Source organism: Salmo salar, chromosome 04 (assembly GCF_965601325.2).
Source record: "Salmo salar chromosome 04, fSalSal1, whole genome shotgun sequence".
Lineage (NCBI taxonomy): Eukaryota > Metazoa > Chordata > Actinopteri > Salmoniformes > Salmonidae > Salmo > Salmo salar.
In genome coordinates this window covers 87,456,450-87,479,106 of record NC_138294.1, presented here as the reverse complement: position 1 = coordinate 87,479,106, position 22,657 = coordinate 87,456,450, and the positions used below count along the sequence as shown (strand labels likewise).

At 43.4% G+C, this 22,657-nt stretch overlaps 2 protein-coding genes across 2 annotated transcripts in view; both read right to left on the bottom strand.

The window, feature by feature from the left end:
- The window catches only part of hspb1 (heat shock protein family B (small) member 1), a 15,208-nt gene extending 13,347 nt beyond the window's left edge, over positions 1-1,861 (bottom strand). The window contains exon 1 of the mRNA XM_014198203.3: positions 1,239-1,861. Coding sequence (XP_014053678.1) covers positions 1,239-1,719 — 481 coding nt within the window. The 5' untranslated portion in view covers positions 1,720-1,861. The remainder of the gene's footprint in view (positions 1-1,238) is intronic.
- A 10,406-nt stretch (positions 1,862-12,267) lies between these two features.
- Positions 12,268-22,657, bottom strand: part of srrm3 (serine/arginine repetitive matrix 3) — a 51,356-nt gene continuing 40,966 nt past the window's right edge. Inside the window, exons 9-12 of the mRNA XM_082973822.1 lie at positions 20,987-21,297; positions 18,645-18,914; positions 18,010-18,144; positions 12,268-15,668 (exon numbers count right to left, since the gene is read on the bottom strand). Of these exons, the coding sequence (XP_082829948.1) occupies positions 15,470-15,668; positions 18,010-18,144; positions 18,645-18,914; positions 20,987-21,297 (915 nt within the window). The 3' untranslated portion in view covers positions 12,268-15,469. The remainder of the gene's footprint in view (positions 15,669-18,009; positions 18,145-18,644; positions 18,915-20,986; positions 21,298-22,657) is intronic.

The window sequence follows — 22,657 nt, the reverse complement described above, 5'->3', positions numbered from 1 at the left end:
ACGTACCAGTTGGACGGGCATTTGATTTCCAGAACGAACCAGTTGGACGGGCATTTGATTTCCAGAACGAACCAGCTGGACGGGCATTTGATTTCCAGAACGTACCAGTTGGACGGGCATTTGATTTCCAGAACGAACCAGTTGGACGGGCATTTGATTTCCAGAACGAACCAGCTGGACGGGCATTTGATTTCCAGAACGTACCAGTTGGACGGGCATTTGATTTCCAGAACGAACCAGCTGGACGGGCATTTGATTTCCAGAACGTACCAGTTGGACGGGCATTTGATTTCCATTGCTGCCAAACGTTTTCAAGACTATTTCGGCCTCTGGTGGGTGTTATCATTGGAACAAATGAATCCTGTTTTTTTAATAAGGGCGAGGCCAGACTTATCCGTGGAGAACGGACACCAAATTAAAACAGATTCATTTTGGTCCGCTGTCCGTTTGCATGTGGAGTTTGTGACGTAAAACGGCTCCTCTAAACGGAGGGTTAGCCAATCAAAAGTTCAACTCATCTGAACCTTTTGTGCTTAAAATGGATGGAAATTGAATGGATCATCTATGCTGACTGTCAACTCCCATTGAAAAAGCATTGGAAATCAAAGTGAGAATGACAGAGACAGAGAGAAAGAGAGAGAGACAGACAGACAGAGACAGAGACAGACAGAGACATAGACAGACAGAGACAGACAGATAAAGAGACCGATAAAGAGACAGAGACAGACAGAGCTAGACAGAGACAGATAAAGAGACAGAGACAGACTGGCAGAGACAGAGCTAGACAGAGAAAGAGAAATAGACAGAGACAGAGTCATACAGATACAAACAGAGACAGAGACAAACAGAGACAGAGAGAGCCAGAGACAGACTGACAGATACAAACAGAGACAAACAGAGACAGAGACAGACAGAGACAGAGCTAGACAGAGATAGAGAAAGAGACAGAGACAGAGTCATACAGATACAAAACAGAGACAAACAGAGACAGAGACAAACAGAGACAGAGAGAGCCAGAGACAGACTGACAGAGACAAACAGAGCCAGAGACAGACTGACAGAGACAAACAGAGACAAACAGAGACAGAGACAGACTGACAGAGACAGAGACAAACAGAGACAGAGAGAGCCAGAGACAGACTGACAGAGACAGAGACAAACAGAGACAGAGAGAGCCAGAGACAGACTGACAGAGACAGACAGAGACACAGAGAGATCTCCAGATATGAGCTACTCACCAGTGATCTCCACCACACCATCCTTGGTCTTGATCACCAGCTCCTCAGGGGAGAAGTGGTTGACGTCCAGAGTAACCTTCCAGGTCTCCTGGGTCTGCTTGATCTCAGACATGCCAGAGCTGAGCTGGCGGGAGAGGGCATGGGCGTACGACGCTGCCCCAGCCTGAGGCATCATGGGGGCCTGGGGCATCACCGTAGCCTGGGGCATCATGGCAGCCTGCATCATGGCACTATGCAGGGGGGACATCACAGGGCTCTGGGGCATCATGGAGGGTATGAATCCAGCAACGGACATGTCGGGGCTAAAGGCGGATGGGCGCATGTAGCCGGGCCAGTGGGTGCTGGGGAAGGTGGGGAACTCCTCAGGGACGGCCGGCATGCCGAAGGCCTGGTCAAAGAGCCGGCTGCCCTGGTAACAGTCACGGAAGGGGTCCCAGCTGGGGGTGCGGAGCAGGCTGAAGGGGATACGTCTCTCTGTCATGGTTGGAGGAAGACGAGTAGTACTGTACCAGTAGAAGAGCTGTGGGCTGGCTGATTGGCTGACTGGCTGACTGGCTGACTTGCTGTAGATGACTTTGGTTGGTCTCTCTCAAACTTCCAAAGAAAGTTCTGTCTGCTCCTCGGCCGAAGGCTTTTATACACACAGCAACCGCCCACCTCTCGTCAACACTGTCACTGGCCCTCCCTTCTCAACCCCTACGCCCCGTCCCCCCCCCCCCACACACCTCCCTCAGCCAGATATTTATAGAAGGAACTAGAATGTCTATTCATGGCAGATGTAGCATGTGAATGGAATCTAAATCCAAGGACCTCCCATCGACCAATCGAACACAGCTGCCCAGCACTCTGTTTCACTCCCTCCCTCCCTCCCTCCCTCCCTCCCTCCCTCCCTCCCTCCCTCCCTCCCTCCCTCCCTCCCTCCCTCCCTCCCTCCCTCCCTCCCTGTCCTGCCAATTGTAATCCCCCCTCCAAGCTCACCCTAGCCATGACACAGGGCTAGAGGAATCTGAGAGTCTGCTGTAAAGCAGACAGCCGTGCTCAGCAGGTCTACAGCCCCCCTGCATAGTGGGGAGATGTAAGTGTGCCGTTTCTAACACACAGACTGGTAGAGAACAGTATGTTATGTGACAAGCCAGCCACTTATGTGCAATTAGCAGCTATACATTATGAATGCACACAGGAATCCTAGGAGCTCAAACAAGCATAACACAACAGACACCACACCCACACACACGCTTGCACACAGTACACCCACAGACCCACAAGCACACAGAGGACGCACTCCCTCAACTAAAAAGTTATGTTGGAGGTGTTTGGTGTGATAGGAGTTAGTCTTGACATGGAGGAATGGAACCAGAGCTTAGTTAGACAGGTGTTAATACTGACCATGTCGTGTAGAACCTATGTCTCCTCTCTAACTGCTCTCTGTCTCCTCTCTAACTCCTCTCTGTCTGCTCTCTAACTGCTCTCTCTCTCTGTCTCCTGTCTAACTCCTCTCTCCCGTCTCCTCTCTAACTGCTCTCTGTCTTCTCTCTGTCTCCTCTCTAACTCCTATCTGTCTCCTCTCTAACTGCTCTCTGTCTTCTCTCTGTCTCCTCTCTAACTGCTCTCTGTCTTCTCTCTGTCTCCTCTCTAACTCCTCTCTGTCTCCTCTCTAACTCCTATCTGTCTGCTCTCTAACTGCTCTCTGTCTTCTCTCTGTCTCCTCTCTAACTCCTCTCTGTCTCCTCTCTAACTCCTCTCTGTCTCCTCTCTAACTGCTCTCTGTCTTCTCTCTGTCTCCTCTCTAACTCCTCTCTGTCTCCTCTCTAACTCCTCTCTGTCTCCTCTCTAACTGCTCTCTGTCTCCTCTCTAACTCCTCTCTGTCTGCTCTCTAACTGCTCTCTCTCTCTGTCTCCTGTCTAACTCCTCTCTGTCTCCTCTCTAACTCCTATCTGTCTCCTCTCTAACTGCTCTCTGTCTTCTCTCTGTCTCCTCTCTAACTCCTATCTGTCTCCTCTCTAACTGCTCTCTGTCTTCTCTCTGTCTCCTCTCTAACTCCTCTCTGTCTGCTCTCTAACTGCTCTCTGTCTCCTCTCTAACTCCTCTCTGTCTCCTCTCTAACTCCTCTCTGTCTCCTCTCTAACTGCTCTCTGTCTTCTCTCTGTCTCCTCTCTAACTCCTCTCTGTCTGCTCTCTAACTGCTCTCTGTCTCTCTGTCTCCTGTCTAACTCCTTTCTGACTCCTCTCTAACTCCTCTCTAACTCCTATCTGTCTCCTCTCTCTCCTCTCTGTCTCCTCTTGTTCTCCTATCTATCTCCTCTCTGTCTCCTCTCTATCTCCTCTCTGTCTCCTCTCTGACTCCTCTCTGTCTTCTCTCTATCTCCTGTCTAACTTCTCTCTGTCTCCTCTTGTTCTCCTCTCTGTCTCCTCTCTGTCTCCTCTGTCTCCTCTCTAACTCCTCTCTAACTCCTCTCTGTCTCCTCTCTGACACCTCTCTGTCACCTCTCTGTCTCCTCTCTGTCTCCTCTCTAACTCTTCTCTGACTCTTCTCTGTCTCCTCTCTAACTCCTCTCTAACTCCTGTCTAACTCCTCTCTGTCTCCTCTTGTTCTCCTATCTGTCTCCTCTCTAACTCCTCTCTAATTCCTCTAACTCCCCTCTATCCCATCTATCCCCTCTCTGTCTCCTCTCTAATTCCTCTCTGTCTCCTCACTCTCTCCTCTCTAACTCCTCTCTAATTCCTCTCTGTCTCCTCTCTAACTCCTCTCTAAAGTCACTGCAGAATGGCATTCTTAACATGGACAACCTGGTTTTGTTTTGAATATGTTCCATTGCAAGATCTATGTCCTGTCTGAGTGTAAAGGGAATTTTCAGGTGAACTTAAGAGAAAAGCATTTGCGGATAAAGTCAATAACAAATAATTTCATTTTAATTACAAGTAGCAACAGGAAGACACCTCTAGCACAGAAGAGAAGATGTCTAACTTGGCCTTTGCCGAGAAGGCCCTTATATCCTAATTCCACAGAACCAGGAAGTCAAAACAATGTTGTCATCAGCTACAAAATGGCAGTGTTCCACAGAACACAACAACAATCAGTGTCCTTGGACCTCCAGTCTGGCGTCAATCCCGATCAACAGATATGAGTTTAAAATACAGCATAGCGTCTATTGACCAAATCCCGTGATACAAATGAGTGTCACAAATAGAACACTTCAAATCATGTGAATAAAATAAAGGGGAAATACATAAATATGCTAAGCATGGTGTTAATTACTCCTAAGTGAATATTAACATTATTCATCCTAAATATTTTTCTAATTTTGATTTAAAGCATTTTTATTCCACCAGCAAATACAACAACAAAAAATCTGGAAGAAGGACAGTTTTGGTTTTCATGCACCTTCCAGTGCTCAACCTATATTACGGTAACTTCAGAAAATATCAGATTATCCTTAGTATCTCTCCACTGACTGTGTCTAAAAACTGTTCTCCTTCAGGTTACAGGTTACTGTGGTCCTCACCGATGAATCAGCTTGGTAGTATATTTATTGATTTAACTTTTATTTTATCAGGGAGTCATACTGAGACCACGATCTCTTTTACAGATGAGCCCTGAATTACATATACTGCTCAAAAAATAAAGGGAACACTTAAACAACACATCCTAGATCTGAATGAAAGAAATCTTATTAAATACTTTTTTCTTTACATAGTTGAATGTGCTGACAACAAAATCACACAAAAATAATCAATGGAAATGCAATTTATCAACCCATGGAGGTCTGGATTTGGAGTCACACTCAAAATTAAAGTGGAAAACCACACTACAGGCTGATCCAACTTTGATGTAATGTCCTTAAAACAAGTCAAAATGAGGCTCAGTAGTGTGTGTGGCCTCCACGTGCCTGTATAACCTCCCTACAATGCCTGGGCATGCTCCTGATGAGGTGGCGGATGGTCTCCTGAGGGATCTCCTCCCAGACCTGGACTAAAGCATCCGCCAACTCCTGGACAGTCTGTGGTGCAACGTGGCATTGGTGGATGGAGCGAGACATGATGTCCCAGATGTGCTCAATTGGATTCAGGTCTGGGGAACGGGACGGGCCAGTCCATAGCATCAATGCCTTCCTCTTGTAGGAACTGCTGACACACTCCAGCCACATGAGGTCTAGCATTGTCTTGCATTAGGAGGAACCCAGGGCCAACCGCACCAGCATATGGTCTCACAAGGGGTCTGAGGATCTCATCTCGGTACCTAATGGCAGTCAGGCTACCTCTGGCGAGCACATGGAGGGCTGTGCGGCCCCCCAAAGAAATGCCACCCCACACCATGACTGACCCATCGCCAAACCGGTCATGCTGGAGGATGTTGCAGGCAGCAGAACGTTCTCCACGGTGTCTCCAGACTCTGTCACGTCTGTCACGTGCTCAGTGTGAACCTGCTTTCATCTGTGAAGAGCACAGGCGCCAGTGGCGAATTTGCCAATCTTGGTGTTCTCTGGCAAATGCCAAACGTCCTGCACGGTGTTGGGCTGTAAGCACAACCCCCACCTGTGGACGTCGGGCCCTCATACCACCCTCATGGAGTCTGTTTCTGACCGTTTGAGCAGACACATGCACATTTGTGGCCTGCTGGAGGTCATTTTGCAGGGCTCTGGCAGTGCTCCTCCTGCTCCTCCTTGCACAAAGGCGGAGGTAGTGGTCCTGCTGCTGGGTTGTTGCCCTCCTACGGCCTCCTCTACGTCTCCTGATGTACTGGCCTGTCTCCTGGTAACGCCTCCATGCTCTGGACACTACGCTGACACACACAGCAAACCTTCTTGCCACAGCTCGCATTGATGTGCCATCCTGGATGAGCTGCACTACCTGAGCCACTTGTGTGGGTTGTAGACTCCGTCTCATGCTACCACTAGAGTGAAAGCACCGCCAGCATTCAAAAGTGACCAAAACATCAGCCAGGAAGCATAGGAACTGAGAAGTGGTCTGTGGTCCCCACCTGCAGAACCACTCCTTTATTGGAGGTGTCTTGCTTATTGCCTATAATTTCCACCTGTTGTCTATTCCATTTGCACAACAGCATGTGAAATTTATTGTCAATCAGTGTTGCTTCCTAAGTGGACAGTTTGATTTCACAGAAGTGTGATTGACTTGGAGTTACATTGTGTTGTTTAAGTGTTCCCTTTATTGTTTTGAGCAGTGTACATTACAGAAAATACACACATCCAAATTGAAATCCAATATGTAAGCAGAAAGAAAAAACACAGTCATAAAAAAACGAAATCAGCTTTCCGAATTGACCTAGAGGCACCAAAAAAAAAAACATGTATTTTAAAGATTTTTCCACAAATAAGATGCAAGAGCACTAAACTCTGATTTACCTAACTCAATAGAGACCAAAGGAATTTCCAGAGTTAGCCATCCCTGAGACCGGAGGTGGAAACTCACATGTCGAAAAGTTAGATAAAGGTTTTAGCTATTTGTAGACTATGGACTATTTGTAAAAGGGCTTTTATAACGTACCAATGTATCAATCCGAGAGGCAGGACTTATTGCTATATAAGGAGCCCCATTTTTATTCTCAGCTTCTTAACTTACTCATCAATATGCTTTTCAAAAGACAGAATTTCATCTATCCAGATGCCCAGATATTTGTAAGCAGGGACACGATCAATTATGGAGACAATCCAAAGTACATACATTGCATTCGGAAAGTATTCAGATCCCTTCCCTTTTTCCACATTTTGTTACCTTACAGCCTTATTCTAAAATTGATTAAATAAAAATAAATTCCTCATCAATCTACACACAATACCCTGTAATTACAAAGTGAAAACAGATTTTTTTAAATTTTTGCTAATTTATAAATAATACAAAATGGAAATACCTTCTTTACATAAGTATTCAGACCCTTTGCTTTGAGCCTCAAAATTGAGCTCAGGTGCATCCTTGAGATGTTTCTAATACTTGATTGGAGTCCACCTGTGGTAAAAAACCAAGCAGTGAGGTCGAAGGAATTGTCCGTAGAGCTCCGAGACAGGATTGTGTCTAGGTACAGATCTGGGGAAGGGCACCAAAAAATGTCTGCAGCGTTGAAGGTCCCCAAAAACACAGTGGCCTCCATCATTCTTAAATGGAAGAAGTTTGGAACCACCAAGACTCTTCCTAGAGCTACCCGCCTGGCCAAACTGAGCGATCAGGGGAGAAGGGCCTTGGTTAGAGGTGACCAAGAACCCGATGGTCACTCTGACAGAGCTCCAAAGTTCCTATCTGGAGATGGGAGAACCTTCCAGAAGGACAACCATCTCTGCAGCACTCCACCAATCAGGCCTTTATGGTAGTGGCCAGATTGAATCACTCCTCAGTAAAAGTCACCTGACAGCCTGCTTGGAGTTTGCCAAAAGGCACCTGAAGGACTCTCAGACCATGAGAAACAAGATTCTCTGGTCTGATGAAACCAAAATGTAACTCTTTGGCCTGAATGTAACTCTTTGGCCAGTTCCAACTGTTCTGCCTGCAGCTATGGAACCCTGACCTGTTCACCGGATGTGCTACCTGTCCCAGACCTGCTGGAACCCTGACCTATTCACCGGACGTGCTACCTGTCCCAGACCTGCTGTTTTCAACTCTCTAGAGACAGCAGGAGCGGTAGAGATACTCTCAAAGATCGGCTATGAAAAAGCCAACTGACATTTACTCGTGTTACTGACTTGTTGCACCCTCGACAACTACTATGATTATTATTATTTGACCATGCTGGTCATTTATGAATATTTGAACATCTTGGCCATGTGCTGTTATAATCTCCACCCGGCACAGCCAGAAGAGGACTGGCCACCCCTCATAGCCTGGTTCCTCTCTAGGTTTCTTCCTAGGTTTTGGCCTTTCTAGGGAGTTTTTCCTAGCCACCGTGCTTCGTGCTTCTACATCTGCATTGCTTGCTGTTTGGGGTTTTAGGCTGGGTTTCTGTACAGCACTTTGAGATATCAGCTGATGTAAGAAGGGCAATATAAATACATTTCATTTGATTTGATTTGAATGCCAAACGTCACATCTGGAGGAAACCTGACCCCATCCTACTGTGAAGAATGAAGGTGACAGCATCATGCTGTGGGGATGTTTTTCAACTGCAGGGAATGGGAGACTAGTCAGGATCGAGGGAAAGATAAACGGAGCAAAGTACAGAGTGATCCTTGATGAAAACCTGCTCCAGAGACCTCAGAACCTCAGACTGGGGCAAAGTTTCACCTTCCAAAAGGACAACAACCCTAAGCACACAGCCAAGACAACGCAGGAGTGGCTTCGGGACAAGTTTCTGAATGTCCTTGAGTGGCCCAGCCAGAGCCCGGACTTGAACCCGATCGAACATATCTGGAGAGACCAGAAAATAGCTGTACAGTGACACTCCCCATCCAACCTGACAGAGCTTGAGAGGATCTTCAGAGAAGAATGGGAGAAATTCCACAAATACAGGTGTGCCAAGCTTGTAGCGTCATACCCAAGAAGACTCGAGGCGATAATCGCTGCCAAAGGTGCTTCAACACTTCAACAAAGTACTGAGTAAAGGATGTGAATACTTATGTAAATGTGTTGTTTCCATTTTTTTATATACATTTGCAAAAATGTATAAAAACCTTTTTTTGCTTTGTCTTTATGGCGTATTGGGTGTAGATTGATGAGGGAAAAAAATGATTTAATACATTTTAGAATAAGGCTGTAACGTAACAAAATGTGGAAAAGGTCAAGTGGTATGAGTACTTTCAGAAGGCACTGTATGCTTAAATCATAAGAGTTATTTTTATGCACTCCAGAGATCAACATTTTCTTAGTTTTATCTGCATTCAAAACTTAATTCAAGTCAATAAAGTTTTTCTGTAATACAATGAAGGCAGACTGTAGTTCAGATAGAGCCTGGTCAACCGTGGGGACAATAGGATACACAACAGTATCATCGTCATACAAGTGCAGGTTACAATATTTTACGGACAAGTCGATATTGTTTATTTAAAAAGTACAGGACCCAGAATCGACCCTTGCGGGACACCTTTTATAATATCCAGGAAACCTGATTTAACACCATCAGTAGATACACATTGATTTCTATCTGTCAAGTCATGTTTAAAACAGTTACATGCAGCCTGGTCAAGGCCAATTGAGGAAAGCCTCTGAATTAGCAATGAGTGATCAACAGTATCGAAAGCCTTTGACAGGTCAATGAAGAGGACAGCACAATGTTGCCTTTTTATTCATACAGTTAACCACATCATTTATAACTAAGGATGCAGCAGAGATAGTGCTATGACCTGATCTAAAACCCTGACTGATGTACATTTATATACTGTATACTGCTGATCTACATGCCATATAAAGCAATGAGGGACCCAGAGTTGGGATAGGTCGTTGGCATACTATACCTCACAACCTTCTTCTTTGCTGAATCAGCATTGTCACGCACATGACAGTTTCTCCATCTTATCTGAAGGTGTTATTGAAACACAATACTTTCCTGTGTCTCTTCCAACGACCAGCACTGGATGTTCTATCACAATAACTCTGCTGGATGGAGTCAGTATTCTATCACATTAACTGAAACCATACCTGGGTTAAACACTCTTTACTGTTGAGATATACAACAATATATAATTTGAGATTATAATAAAAAGTCCAGCCCGTGTATATTGAGCCCCCGAGTGGCGCACATATTTAAAATACTTTAAATACTCAGTGGGTTCTTGATTGAGCTAGACAGGCATAATGCAACCAATGCAAAAGTACAAACCAGGCAAGTTTAATCAAGCTCACACAGGTCTGACTCCGATTAAGAGTGCCGTTCATGGTTGATAATGTAATTACAATTATTTTTTTTGTAATTTATATAATTATATATTTTTAAAATTAACTAGGCAAGTCAGTTAAGAACAAACTCTTAATTACAATGACGCCTACCCCAGCCAAACCTGGACGACGCTGGGCCTATTGTGCCCCGCCCTATGGGACTCCCAATCACGGCCGGATGTGATACAGCCCGGGATCAAACCCGGGTCTGTAGTGACGCCTCTTGCTCTGAGATGCAGTGCCTTGGACCGCTGCGCCACTCGGGGGCTCAATATACACGGGCTGGACTTTTTATTATAATCTCAAATTATATATTGTTGTATATCTCAACAGTAAAGAGGCTAGTGGTAGGGTTAGTGTTGAGGTTGAGGCTAGGAGTAGGGTTAGTGTTAAGGTTGTGGTTGAGGCTAGGAGTAGGGTTAGTGTTAAGGTTGAGGCTAGGAGTAGGGTTAGTGTTGAGGTTGTGGTTGAGGCTAGGAGTAGGGTTAGTGTTAAGGTTGTGGTTGAGGGTAGGAGTAAGGTTATCGTTAAGGTTGAGGTTGAGGTTGAGGCTAGGGCTAGGGTTAGTGTGAAGGATGTGGTTGAGGCTAGGAGTAGGGTTAGTGTTAAGGTTGAGGATAGGGCTAGGGTTAGTGTTAAGGTTATGGTTGAGGATAGGGCTAGGGTTAGTGTTGAGGTTGTGGTTGAGACTAGGAGTAGGGTTAGTGTTGAGGTTGTGGTTGAGACTAGGAGTAGGGTTAATGTTGAGGTTGTGGTTGAGACTAGGAGTAGGGTTAATGTTGAGGTTGTGGTTGAGACTAGGAGTAGGGTTAGTGTTGAGATTGTGGTTGAGGGTAGGGTTAATGTTGAGGTTGTGGTTGAGGCTAGGAGTAGGGTTAGTGTTGAGGTTGTGGTTGAGGGTAGGAGTTGGGTTAGTGTTGAGGTTGTGGTTGAGGGTAGGGTTAATGTTGAGGTTGTGGTTGAGGCTAGGAGTAGGGTTAATGTTGAGGTTGTGGTTGAGGCTAGGAGTTGGGTTAGTGTTGAGGTTGTGGTTGAGGGTAGGAGTAAGGTTATCGTTAAGGTTGAGGTTGTGGTTGAGGCTAGGAGTAGGGTTAGTGTTGTGGTTGTGGTTGAGGCTAGGAGTAGGGTTAGTGTTAAGGTTGAGGCTAGGAGTAGGGTTAGTGTTGTGGTTGTGGTTGAGGCTAGGGCTAGGGTTAGTGTGAAGGATGTGGTTGAGGCTAGGAGTAGGGTTAGTGTTAAGGTTGAGGCTAGGAGTAGGGTTAGTGTTAAGGTTGAGGTTGAGGCTAGGGCTAGGGTTAGTGTGAAGGATGTGGTTGAGGCTAGGAGTAGGGTTAGTGTTAAGGTTGAGGCTAGGAGTAGGGTTAGTGTTAAGGTTGAGGCTAGGGGTAGGGTTAGTGTTGAGGTTAAGGTTGAGGCTAGGAGTAGGGTTAGTGTTGAGGTTGTGGTTGAGGCTAGGAGTAGGGTTAGTGTGAAGGTTGTGGTTGAGGCTAGGAGTAGGGTTAGTGTTGAGGTTGTGGTTGAGGGTAGGGTTAGTATTAAGGTTGTGTTTGAGGGTAGGAGTAAGGTTATCGTTAAGGTTGAGGTTGTGGTTGAGGGTAGGAGTAAGGTTATCGTTAAGGTTGAGGTTGTGGTTGAGGCTAGGGGTAGGGTTAGTGTGAAGGTTGTGGTTGAGACTAGGAGTAGGGTTAGTGTTAAGGTAAGTGTTGTGGTTGAGGGCTAGGGTAAGGGTTGTGGTTGTGGTTGATCCTAGGGTTAGGGCTATTGTTAGGTTTAGGGCTGGGATTACGGCAGATTTGGCTTAAGGCCTTTTCATAATTTCAACAGCCTTAGATTTATCAAGCAGTGTCAGATATAACATTGTTATTTCTTGGAAGCTGCTGTATTCATCATATACTCACAGGTTACCGTAACATAGTGTAGGTTGAGTTCATGGACTTGGGAGGAAAAATAAACAGGCAGTTCTTTGAGGAGCTGGAAAAGTACACTAGGTTACAGAATATTCCAGTCCATCCAGTCCAGAGGTTTCAAGACGTATCATTAGGAAATAAAGAAAATAGTTACATTAGCACCCTCTGCAGGTGGCACCTACACATAGTACATGGACGTATGACTTTAAGACTCTGGTATGAATAATGTATAGACCTAACTTCCAATGTGTTTTAGTTTTTTTCATGTCAAAAAGAGTATCGATCGAAAGACGACAACACAAGTAGCTCATTTTCCATTGGTTTATATTTATTGTCCTGTATATAATAACTGGTAATCTACAACTAAGTGATTTTTATACAATCCAAAGGTTTTAGCCTTGTACTCTTAATAACAAAACATGTTTACATTATGAGAGTAACACCGTATGAGTGACAGGAGGCTTGACGAATGGGAAGGAAGACAGGGTCTCTGGTTGAATCATGACCAGCAGCTGTCCCAGCTAGCACATTTGGTTCCCTGGAAGCTGTGGGAACGTACGTTTTATTAACGAAACCATAAGATTCCTGACGGTTAAAACAAAAACATTTGGGCACGTTAATATTTAGGTTGCAGGGTTCCCCTGAAAGCCAAACTTGGAGTTTTTTTTTTTTAATTAACATTCTGAGAACGGAAATTCTAGGATATTGAAGGTAATTAAATAACACTCTGAGAACATGTTTCAATAAGACTTTTAATAACACTGCTATTTTAGTTTGAGTTAACTGTTATGAACTCTCACCACAGATTGGACACATGGACATTTATTTTCTAGGCATTAATCATGCAAACACATTCCTTTTTTTATTGTGGCATGGTGTCAGTGAGATTCAAACCTATGATCTTCTGTTCTCTATCCATGGAATTAGTCCACTGCTCCAACAGGATTGACCTAGCATGCCATGTTTAAAAAAAATAACTCTAACAAAGATGTTCATTTTAGTCTATATAAACAGACCCTAGTTCAAAGACAAAAAACACTCATTAAGATCAGGGGTGGCCAATTAGTGAGTGCGGCCAACACATCTGAACACATTTAACAAGATAGAGAGTTTTGTTGATGCTGAGAACAGAATGTATGTGTTTTTAAATAACATTCTTACAACGTTCTTTGAACGTTACTAATGTTTTCTGGTGTTTTTTATGGAACGTTTTCTTAATGTTCTGAGAACATGACTTTAAATAGAACCAAGAGGAAACCTGTAGAAAACGTTACGCTGAAGTACTGGAATACCCAAAGAAGAACGTTATTTCTTAACGTTCTCTGAACGTTCTGAAAACATGACTTTAAATAGAACCATGAAGAAACCTGTAGAAAATGTTTTTTTTTGTCAAAGTACTGAAATTCCCACAGAAGAATGTTATAAAATTGTAGTAAATGTTATGGGAAGGTTGTATGCTAAATAAACATAGGACGTTCACGCTCTAACCAAGCTCTAAGAAACATATGGTTTTCAGAACGTTATGTGCTAGCTGGGGACCTATCAGCACAGAGTAGTAAACAGAGACAGGGAACATGATGGGCATCTAGTGGGACTACCTGTGTCTGGGTGCACGCGTTTTGCTAGCAGGGGCATTCGCCGCATACATAGTTTAGGTGACCACTGGCTTGTAAAACGAGCAGACCCTCTGTCTTTGACCTCATGTCAGGTCAGAGCCAGTTACCAGGACACCTCTGGTTAAAAGCAGGGATAGATCAGCCTTTTACAGCAGGGGCAATGTGATTGGTAACACCGACAACAAACTAGCCCAATCAACACACCTTTGTCTGCAGAGAGCCAATCCAGGACTGGTTTATGATTTGGACAGTAGGAGTTGGTAGAAGTGGAGCCCTGCAGCTAACAGCCCCTCTAAGACTATAACTAGGCCCTCTAAGTAACCCTGTGTACGAGCATTATAAATCGCATCAGGTAAGAGATTGGGAACCCGGCCGCCATAGAAACAAGCTATGTCCAGCTCAGCTCACTCACTTCTTAAAGGAAGCAGAAGCTTTCATGACAAATAAAAAGGATTTGGGTTAAAACATCAATTGACGTTCTGTATATTCATAGATCAGAATGTGTACATATGCAGCAATTCTATCTCCCATTAAATATTAAGATCTCAACAACACAGTTCTTCAAATTGTTTTAAAAACATTCGATGAGACAAAACAAATAAATAATCAAATAAATAAACAATTAAATAACATAAGAAATAGATAAATAATTGGAATAAATAACTGAATAAATAGCTGTGGGTAAAAGATAGACCCCCCTCACATGATTGCATGGATGCTTTTGCAGAAAATATCTTTAGAAGGAGCATCTTTACAGAGCGACTTCACGTCACTGGTCATTGGGCAAGAGGTCTGAACATAATACATAGTGGAATAGGGAAGAGAGAAAAAGTACATAATAATCAAACATTTGTCCCTTTTTTTTGCCTCTGTGTGTGATTACAGGTCAGGAATGTCAGGGCCATGTTCAGTACCAAAACGTTTTCGATCGTTTCAGATAGAAATACCACAAATAGAGCCGACGTCATTCCTTATTCTACATCTCAGAGATGCATGTTTGTTCTACATAGCATACTTCTATCTGAACGTGCCCCAAGTCAGAATAGGGGGCAGGGAGAGATGCACCCTGGGACCTGTAGTACTGTAGTGGCAGGGACAGGTGCACCCTGGGACCTGTAGTACTGTAGTGGCAGGCAGCAGGGCGCTCTGGTACAAGCAGCAGCCTTCCTCCTTTCTAATGCATCATCATGCGAAGTCATCATCAAATAACAAGCCTCTTCAAAAAAAATCACATAGAATATACAGTGCATAGTTTACAAGCCAGAACTTCCAGTTTAGAATCATCTATACATCCTGATATATCAGTTCCCTTCTGCATGCTAAATCGTCAGCCAACTTTTCTTTTGTTCTTTATCGCATCTGTTGATCTCTCTGGTTCCTAAAATAAAGCATATGTTTTTGGGGAAATTATGTAATGACATTGGAGGAAGAATTGCCCAGTGCTGTTTTATTTGATTTGATTTCTTTTCCACTTGTATCTCTTCTTTTCATCTTCTTCGACAAACTCATGGAAGTTTCCCATTGCTGGAATATTTTTGTGGGGGGTTTACTTTTGCTATGCAGAAAGATATAGAGAAAGTGCTTACAGAATTGTTCTTTATCAATTATTTTCAAAAAGCATGATCTGAAAAATGTTATTTTAAATAACTGCCTGTGTGAGGACAAATCGATATTTCAGATCCAGGCTCGGGTTAACGCTGGTATACAGAGATGGAGACTGAGGATGGTAAAAAAAAAAAACACAGAGAAGGACTGACCCTGTGTTTGGACCAATCAGGGACGCATAACATGATTTATCTCCCTCCCCCCCTCCCCCTCTATCTCTCTCTCTCTCTCTCTCTCTCTCTCTCCCCCCCCCCCTCACCCTCTCCCCCGCTATCTCTCACTCTCTCATCAGAAGCCGGGGCTTTCATAGCTGCTGCGACTGTAGTTGCTGTGGCTCCTGGGGCTGCGTGAGCGGCTGTGGCTCCTGGTGTGGCTGTGACTGCAGCTGTAGCTGCGGCTGCGACTCCTCCCTGAGTGGGAGGTGCTTGACATGGAACTGGAGGAGGAAGGGCTGGGGCGGTAGTACGGGATAGGCCGCTTCCGAGCGCTGAGGAGAGGAGAAGATAGGAGATTAGACAGTACATAAATCTCTTGTAGGAGTTAGTTAGTGTGAAGAGGACCACCCCACTGACAGCTGACCAGAGAGCGTGTTTTCTTGTCTCTTGGTCCAGTAGAATGCAACATAATCCATTTTTTAAATACTCTCAGAATTTAAATATCAAATGTATTTAAAAAAAAAAAAAAATAATAATCCATGTACTGTACCACGTCAAATCTATAACATGTTTGAATCTTAATAAAGGTAAAAAAATAAGGCACTTGGTCAGCTGTCATCAAAAGCAAACCAGAGAAATTGACATACTGTAGTTATCGTTGTATTTATTACTGTAGTTGTTACTGTGGTTGTTACTGTAGTTATTATTGTATTTATTACTGTAGTTGTTACTGTGGTTGTTACTGTAGTTATCGTTGTATTTATTACTGTAGTTGTTACTGTGGTTGTTACTGTAGTTATTATTGTATTTATTACTGTAGTTGTTACTGTGGTTGTTACTGTAGTTATCGTTGTATTTATTACTGTAGTTGTTACTGTGGTTGTTACTGTAGTTATTATTGTATTTATTACTGTAGTTGTTACTGTGGTTGTTACTGTAGTTATTATTGTATTTATTACTGTAGTTGTTACTGTGGTTGTTACTGTAGTTATTATTGTATTTATTACTGTAGTTGTTACTGTGGTTGTTACTGTAGTTATCATTGTATTTATTACTGTAGTTGTTACTGTGGTTGTTACTGTAGTTATCGTTGTATTTATTACTGTAGTTGTTACTGTGGTTGTTACTGTAGTTATTATTGTATTTATTACTGTAGTTGTTACTGTGGTTGTTACTGTAGTTATCGTTGTATTTATTACTGTAGTTGTTACTGTGGTTGTTACTGTAGTTATCATTGTATTTATTACTGTAGTTGTTACTGTGGTTGTTACTGTAGTTATCGTTGTATTTATTACTGTAGTTGTTACTGTGGTTGTTACTGTAGTTATTATTGTATTTATTACTGTAGTTGTTACTGTGGTTGTTACTGTAGTTATTATTGTATTTATTACTGTAGTTGTTACTGTGGTTGTTACTGTAGTTATTATTGTATTTATTACTGTAGTTGTTACTGTGGTTGTTACTGTAGTTATTATTGTATTTATTACTGTAGTTGTTACTGTGGTTGTTACTATGGTTATTAGGTGATACAGTCAGATTGAGAGGTGCTGAAAGAGAGCAGATGCATGTGTTAGTTAGTAGGCGTCCACACACACACACACACACACACTTCAATGGGTTAAAAGCGCTGAGATGGCCATATTAGTGGACATCCTCAAGGTGCAACCTAAGTGACTCTTGCAGAAGTTGAGAGGTTTGAGAGGTTGCTGCTGGTAAGTTAAGCGCTGTTAGCCACACAAAAAAAAAAGGACAGGAAAATGATCTGAAGGTTAGCCAACAACCACAAATCAGGTGACTTAACGATCTAGGAACGACGTCAGCTCTGTCAAGGTGCTTCTGCTACTGAATGAGTATTCATTGGAATCATCTCAAAAGAATTGTCATTGGAATTTCTGTAGATTCACAATTTGGGATAACGATCAAGTTCAAGGGAGACATTACTGACTAAGATGAAGACCTTGATAGCACCTTCATCAAAAACCCTGTGTTATAACATTAGTGGACATCTAACTGTTTCTCTAGTGCTCGTGTGAGTTTATTCAAGTGGCTTTACTAAAAGGAAAAGAGGATAGAAAGAAGGAGAGAGACTCGAGGGAAAGGAGCAGTGTTACTCTTGGGAAGTTTGTTCTGTTGGTTAGCTGCTTCACCAGACTTCAGTCAGGAGGACTAGGAGAGTCCTGCTGCACGGCAACTGTTACCACAGTAACCTAGCCTGCAGCTCAGCAGCATTCTGTTGTCTTGGCTTCCAGGGGAATCTTCCTTTGTACAGGAGTGACAGAGGAGTGACAAGAACCAGCATTTTATCGAAAAGGACTCCACACATATTCTAGGAAATACAATTGAATAATATTATTGCTACTGTGTGCCATCGCTCAGCTGTGACAAATCCAGTCTGTGATAAAGGTTGTACACTTCTATGATATAAATACATTTCACCTTAAATAATATAACATTTTCAGTTCCACTTGATTAAGGATAAAACACACACATATGTACTTAAAATAACCCCACATTTACAGTAATTATGCTGAGTATCCACAATCAAATTGTTGAGAAAAACCAAAGAAAAGCTGAGGGAGAAACCTTAACAATCTCTCCCAAAGATGTCAGTGTTACAACTTTATTGTGCTTTCACTGAGGGAGCATGGTTACATACTGTAGATCCTCTGTTACCTGGTGATCCTGCGAGCCTCCATGAAGCTGGGAGAATCTCGTCTCCTCTTCCTGATGGGAGAGTAACTCCTGGAGCGACGGTGAGCACGGTCAGCGTCAGAGTGGTGAGGACTCTCTCTCTCCTTAGCGGAAAAACTAAAAATACACAAAAATTGTCATGTATTGGACAGAAAAAAAAAACAAATGTATGAAAAAAGTAATGTTTGTGTCAAAATAAAATCACTGGGAAGCTAAACTAAACTACAAAAGTTTCTAGTAGACCTAAAACCAAGAGGTTAATCTGGCCTTCCTGGTAGGTTAACTATTATCCATAGACTAGTTAGTATCCTTCCTCTTGGTGGTACAGTGGTTCTTCCTTTAAAAGTTTTGAGCTTATGCCGCGACCATTTGTGGTAGATGGTGCAGATTGTGGTAAATTGCGTCATTCTGGCAACAATGGCTGACACTTAAATAACGTGCCATAGAATTTTGCGGCAGCCCACAAAATGTGCTGCAGCAAGACACAACGTTTAAAGGAAGAACCATTGTAGGTTAACTATCATCCACAGACTAGTTAGTAACCCTTCTTCTTGGTGGTAGGTTAACTATCATCTACAGACTAGTAAGTAACCCTTCCCGTAGGCGGTGTTCCTCACCTGGAATTGTTCTGTCTGGCATGGACGTGGAGGGACTTGGCCTTGCTGGGGCCTCTCTCTCTGGAGGCAGAGCATGATGAGGACCGTCCTGAGCTCCAGGAGCTGCTGCGCTGCCGGACCCCGACACCGCCCCGCCCCCGAGACTCACTCTTCTTCGTGCCTGACCCAGACGCATGGTGGTGCCGCCCTGGGGATGCAGACAGCCTCTGGTGATGGGACTGTCCCCGACCCCCACGGTGGTGTCGCTTGGATGAGTGGGATCCTTTAGTCCTGGAGGTAGATAGGTAATGAGTATCAGTTGATTGGTGGTAACAGAGGAAAGATGGCGGTCATGATGGATACCTTTAGTAGCTTTAATTTATAGTAGCTTTAGTAGCTTTAATTTATTTTAAAAATGTTATTTAACCTTTATTTTGCTAGGCAAGTCAGTTAGGAACAAATTCTAATTTACAATGACGGCCTACGCCGGTCAAACCCTCCCCTAATCCGGACGATGCTGGGCCAACTGTGCGCCACCCTATGGGACTCACAATCAGCGCCGGTTTCCCTCAATCCTGACTAGTCTCCCAGTCCCTGTCGCTGAAAAACATCCCCATGGCATGATGCTGCCACCACCATGCTTCACCACAGGGATGGGGCCAGTTTTCCTCCAGATGTGACGCTTGGCATTCAGGCCAAAGAGTTCAATCTTGGTTTCATAAGACCAGAGAATCTTGTTTCTCATGGTCTGAGAGTCCTTTAGGTGCCTTTTGGCAAACTCCAAGCGGGCTGTCATGTGCCTTTACTGAGGAGTAGCTTCCGTCTGGCCATTCTACCATTTAAAAAAATAAATAATACAAAATGATTTAACCTTTATTGAAGTCAATTAAGAACAAATTCTTATTTACAATGACGGCCTACACCGGACAAACCTGGACGACGCTGGGCCAATTGTCCTCCGCCCTATGGGACTCCCAATCCCGGCCGGTTGTGATACAGCCTGGATTCAAACCAGGATGGTTGTCCTTCTGGAATGTCCTTCCATATTCATAGAGGAACTCTGGAGCTCTTTCAGAGTGACCATCGGGTTCCTGGTCACCTACCTGACCAAGGCCCTTCCCCTGATGGCTCAATTTGGCCGGGCGGCCAGCTCTAGGAAGAGTCTTGTTGGTTACAAACGTCTTCCATTTAAGAATGGTGGAGGCCAATGTGTTCTTGGGAACGTTCAATCCTGCATACATTTTTTGGTACCCTTCCCCAGATCTGTGCCTCATCACAATCCTGTCTTGGGGCTCTACAGACAATTCATTCGACCTCATGGCTTGGTTTTTGCTCTGACATGCACTGTCAACTGTGGGACCTTATATAGACAGGTGTGTGCCTTTCCAAATCATGTCCAATCAATTGAATTTACCACAGGTGGACTCCATTCAAGTTGTAGAAACATCTCAAGGATAATCAATGGAAGCAGGATGCACCTGAGCTCAATTTCAAGTCTCATAGCAAAGGGTCTGAATACTTATGTAAATAAGGTATTTCTGTTTTTTTATTAGTAATAAATTAGCGATTTTTTTTTTCTTCGCTTTGTCATTATGGAGTATTGTGTGTAGATTTATGACATTTTTTTTTTTAAATCAATTTTAGAATAAGGCTGTAACGTAACAAAATGTTGAAAAAGGGAAGGGATCTGAATACTTTCCGAATGCACTGGTTATATATATTTATTTGTTTAATAATATTTTTTAAGGGGTGCTGCAGCACTTTCAGCACCCCTCCTTCCTGCAGCTATGTATGTTATGGTCTGTGGGGTGAATTTTCCTTGCATGGTTTAGGTCCATTTGTAGAATCTTTGCGTGTATTGAAGCTGTTCTGGCATCTCGTGGTGACCAAACACCCTTTTAAGACGTTTATGTTGGTTTTTCATTTATTTTGGCATTTACCTCTATGCGCTTCTGATACAATGTTATCCACAGTCATTTTTTTTTGAAACTCTGTGGCTAAATTATGCTCTCTCATGTATTTAGAACATTGTGGTTGGATAATTAAAAAAAAAAATCATAATAATGTAATTATTTTGTTTGTTTTTTTGCCTCTTGGGCCCCCTATAGACTTGTGCCCAGCCCCTGACTCACACAATTGACAAGTCACATTTATTTATCATTCAGTTTTTTGGTGGGGATTTTTTATGAATCGGTTACCCAATCAAGGTACTACCGATCATGTAATTAAAAATGTTTTTGTTTTTGAGCACCCATGGGCCGGTGCTCATGGGTTTAAGCTCCAGTAATTCCCTGCATTAATCCGGCTCTGCCAATGACCGGTAAAGGTTATGTCAGTATGGCCGGTCCAATCTCTCTGCTTACTTCTTCTGGTGAGAGCTCTTTTCTCTGTGAGGATGCAGGTTATGTTGAGAGTGGGCGGAGTCACTGCTGTGAGTCGGCGAATGGGAGCGCTTCCCCTGGACTCTGTGACCTATGTGACCTCCCCATCTCCCTGACGACCCCAGGCCCGTCGTCTGCCTGTCCTCCCCATGTAGGGCCTCTCCAGCCTGGGCAGCAGTACTTCCTGGGGCCCTGTAGAGGGCAGTGTGGGCCTTGTTCTCTCCTCCTCTCAGTTGTGGCAGTATCACGGTGGACTGGGCTCCCAGAGTAGCAGCAGTCAGCATTCTCAGCTTCTGTAGAGAGATGATAACCAACAAACGGAAAAAAAAATAATAACCAAAGACAAAACAGAAAAAAGGGGAAGAAAGGGCCTTAGAGTTTGTCACAGTGGAGGGTTTGAGTGCTACGGTGTACTTGCCAAAAGAGGGTCAACATCTAAAAGAAACGATCTAGGTTTTTTCTTGATATGGCTTATAGACAGTCCTCTATGGTGCAGCGCATGCAATACTCTGGCATGCAAAACCATAATGAGACGAAGAAATCATAATCCCCAAAAATAAACAAAACAAAACTAGAAGAGGGAGAGGAAGAATGGTAAACAATATCAAATTAACAAAATAAAAAGTTATAGAGCAGAGAGAGGAGAACAGAGAAGAAAAGAGAGAGGAGAGTAGAGAGTTACAGTAGAGAGAGTAGAGAGTTACAGTAGAGAGAGTTACAGTATAAAGAGCTACAGTAGAGAGAGTAGAGAGTTACAGTAGAGAGCATAAAGAGATACAGTAGAGAGAGTAGAGAGTTAGAGTAGAGAGTTACAGTAGAGAGAGTAGAGAGTTACAGTAGAGAGAGATACAGTAGAGAGAGTAGAGAGTTACAGTAGAGATAGTTACAGTAGAAAGAGCTACAGTAGAGAGAGTAGAGAGTTACAGTAGAGAGAGTAGAGAGTTACAGTAGAGAGAGTAGAGAGTTACAGTAGAGAGAGTAGAGAGTTACAGTAGAGATAGTTACAGTACAGAGAGTTACAGTACAGAGAGTAGAGAGTTACAGTAGAGAGAGTAGAGAGTTACAGTAGAGAGAGTTACAGTACAGAGAGTTACAGTACAGAGAGTAGAGAGTTACAGTAGAGAGAGTAGAGAGTTACAGTAGAGATAGTTACAGTAGAAAGAGCTACAGTAGAGAGAGTAGAGAGTTACAGTAGAGAGAGTAGAGAGTTACGGTAGAGAGAGTAGAGAGTTACAGTAGAGAGAGTAGAGAGTTACAGTAGAGATAGTTACAGTACAGAGAGTTACAGTACAGAGAGTAGAGAGTTACAGTACAGAGAGTAGAGAGTTACAGTAGAGAGAGTAGAGAGTTACAGTAGAGAGAGTTACAGTAGAGAGAGTTACAGTACAGAGAGTAGAGAGTTACAGTAGAGAGAGTAGAGAGTTACAGTAGAGAGAGTAGAGTTACAGTAGAGATAGTTACAGAAGAGAGAGTAGAGAGTTACAGTAGAGAGAGTAGAGAGTTACAGTAGAGAGAGTAGAGAGTTACAGTAGAGATAGTTACAGTAGAAAGAGCTACAGTAGAGAGAGTAGAGAGTTACAGTAGAGAGCATAAAGAGAAACAGTAGAGAGAGTTACAGTAGATATAGTAGAGCTACAGTAGAGAGAGTAGAGA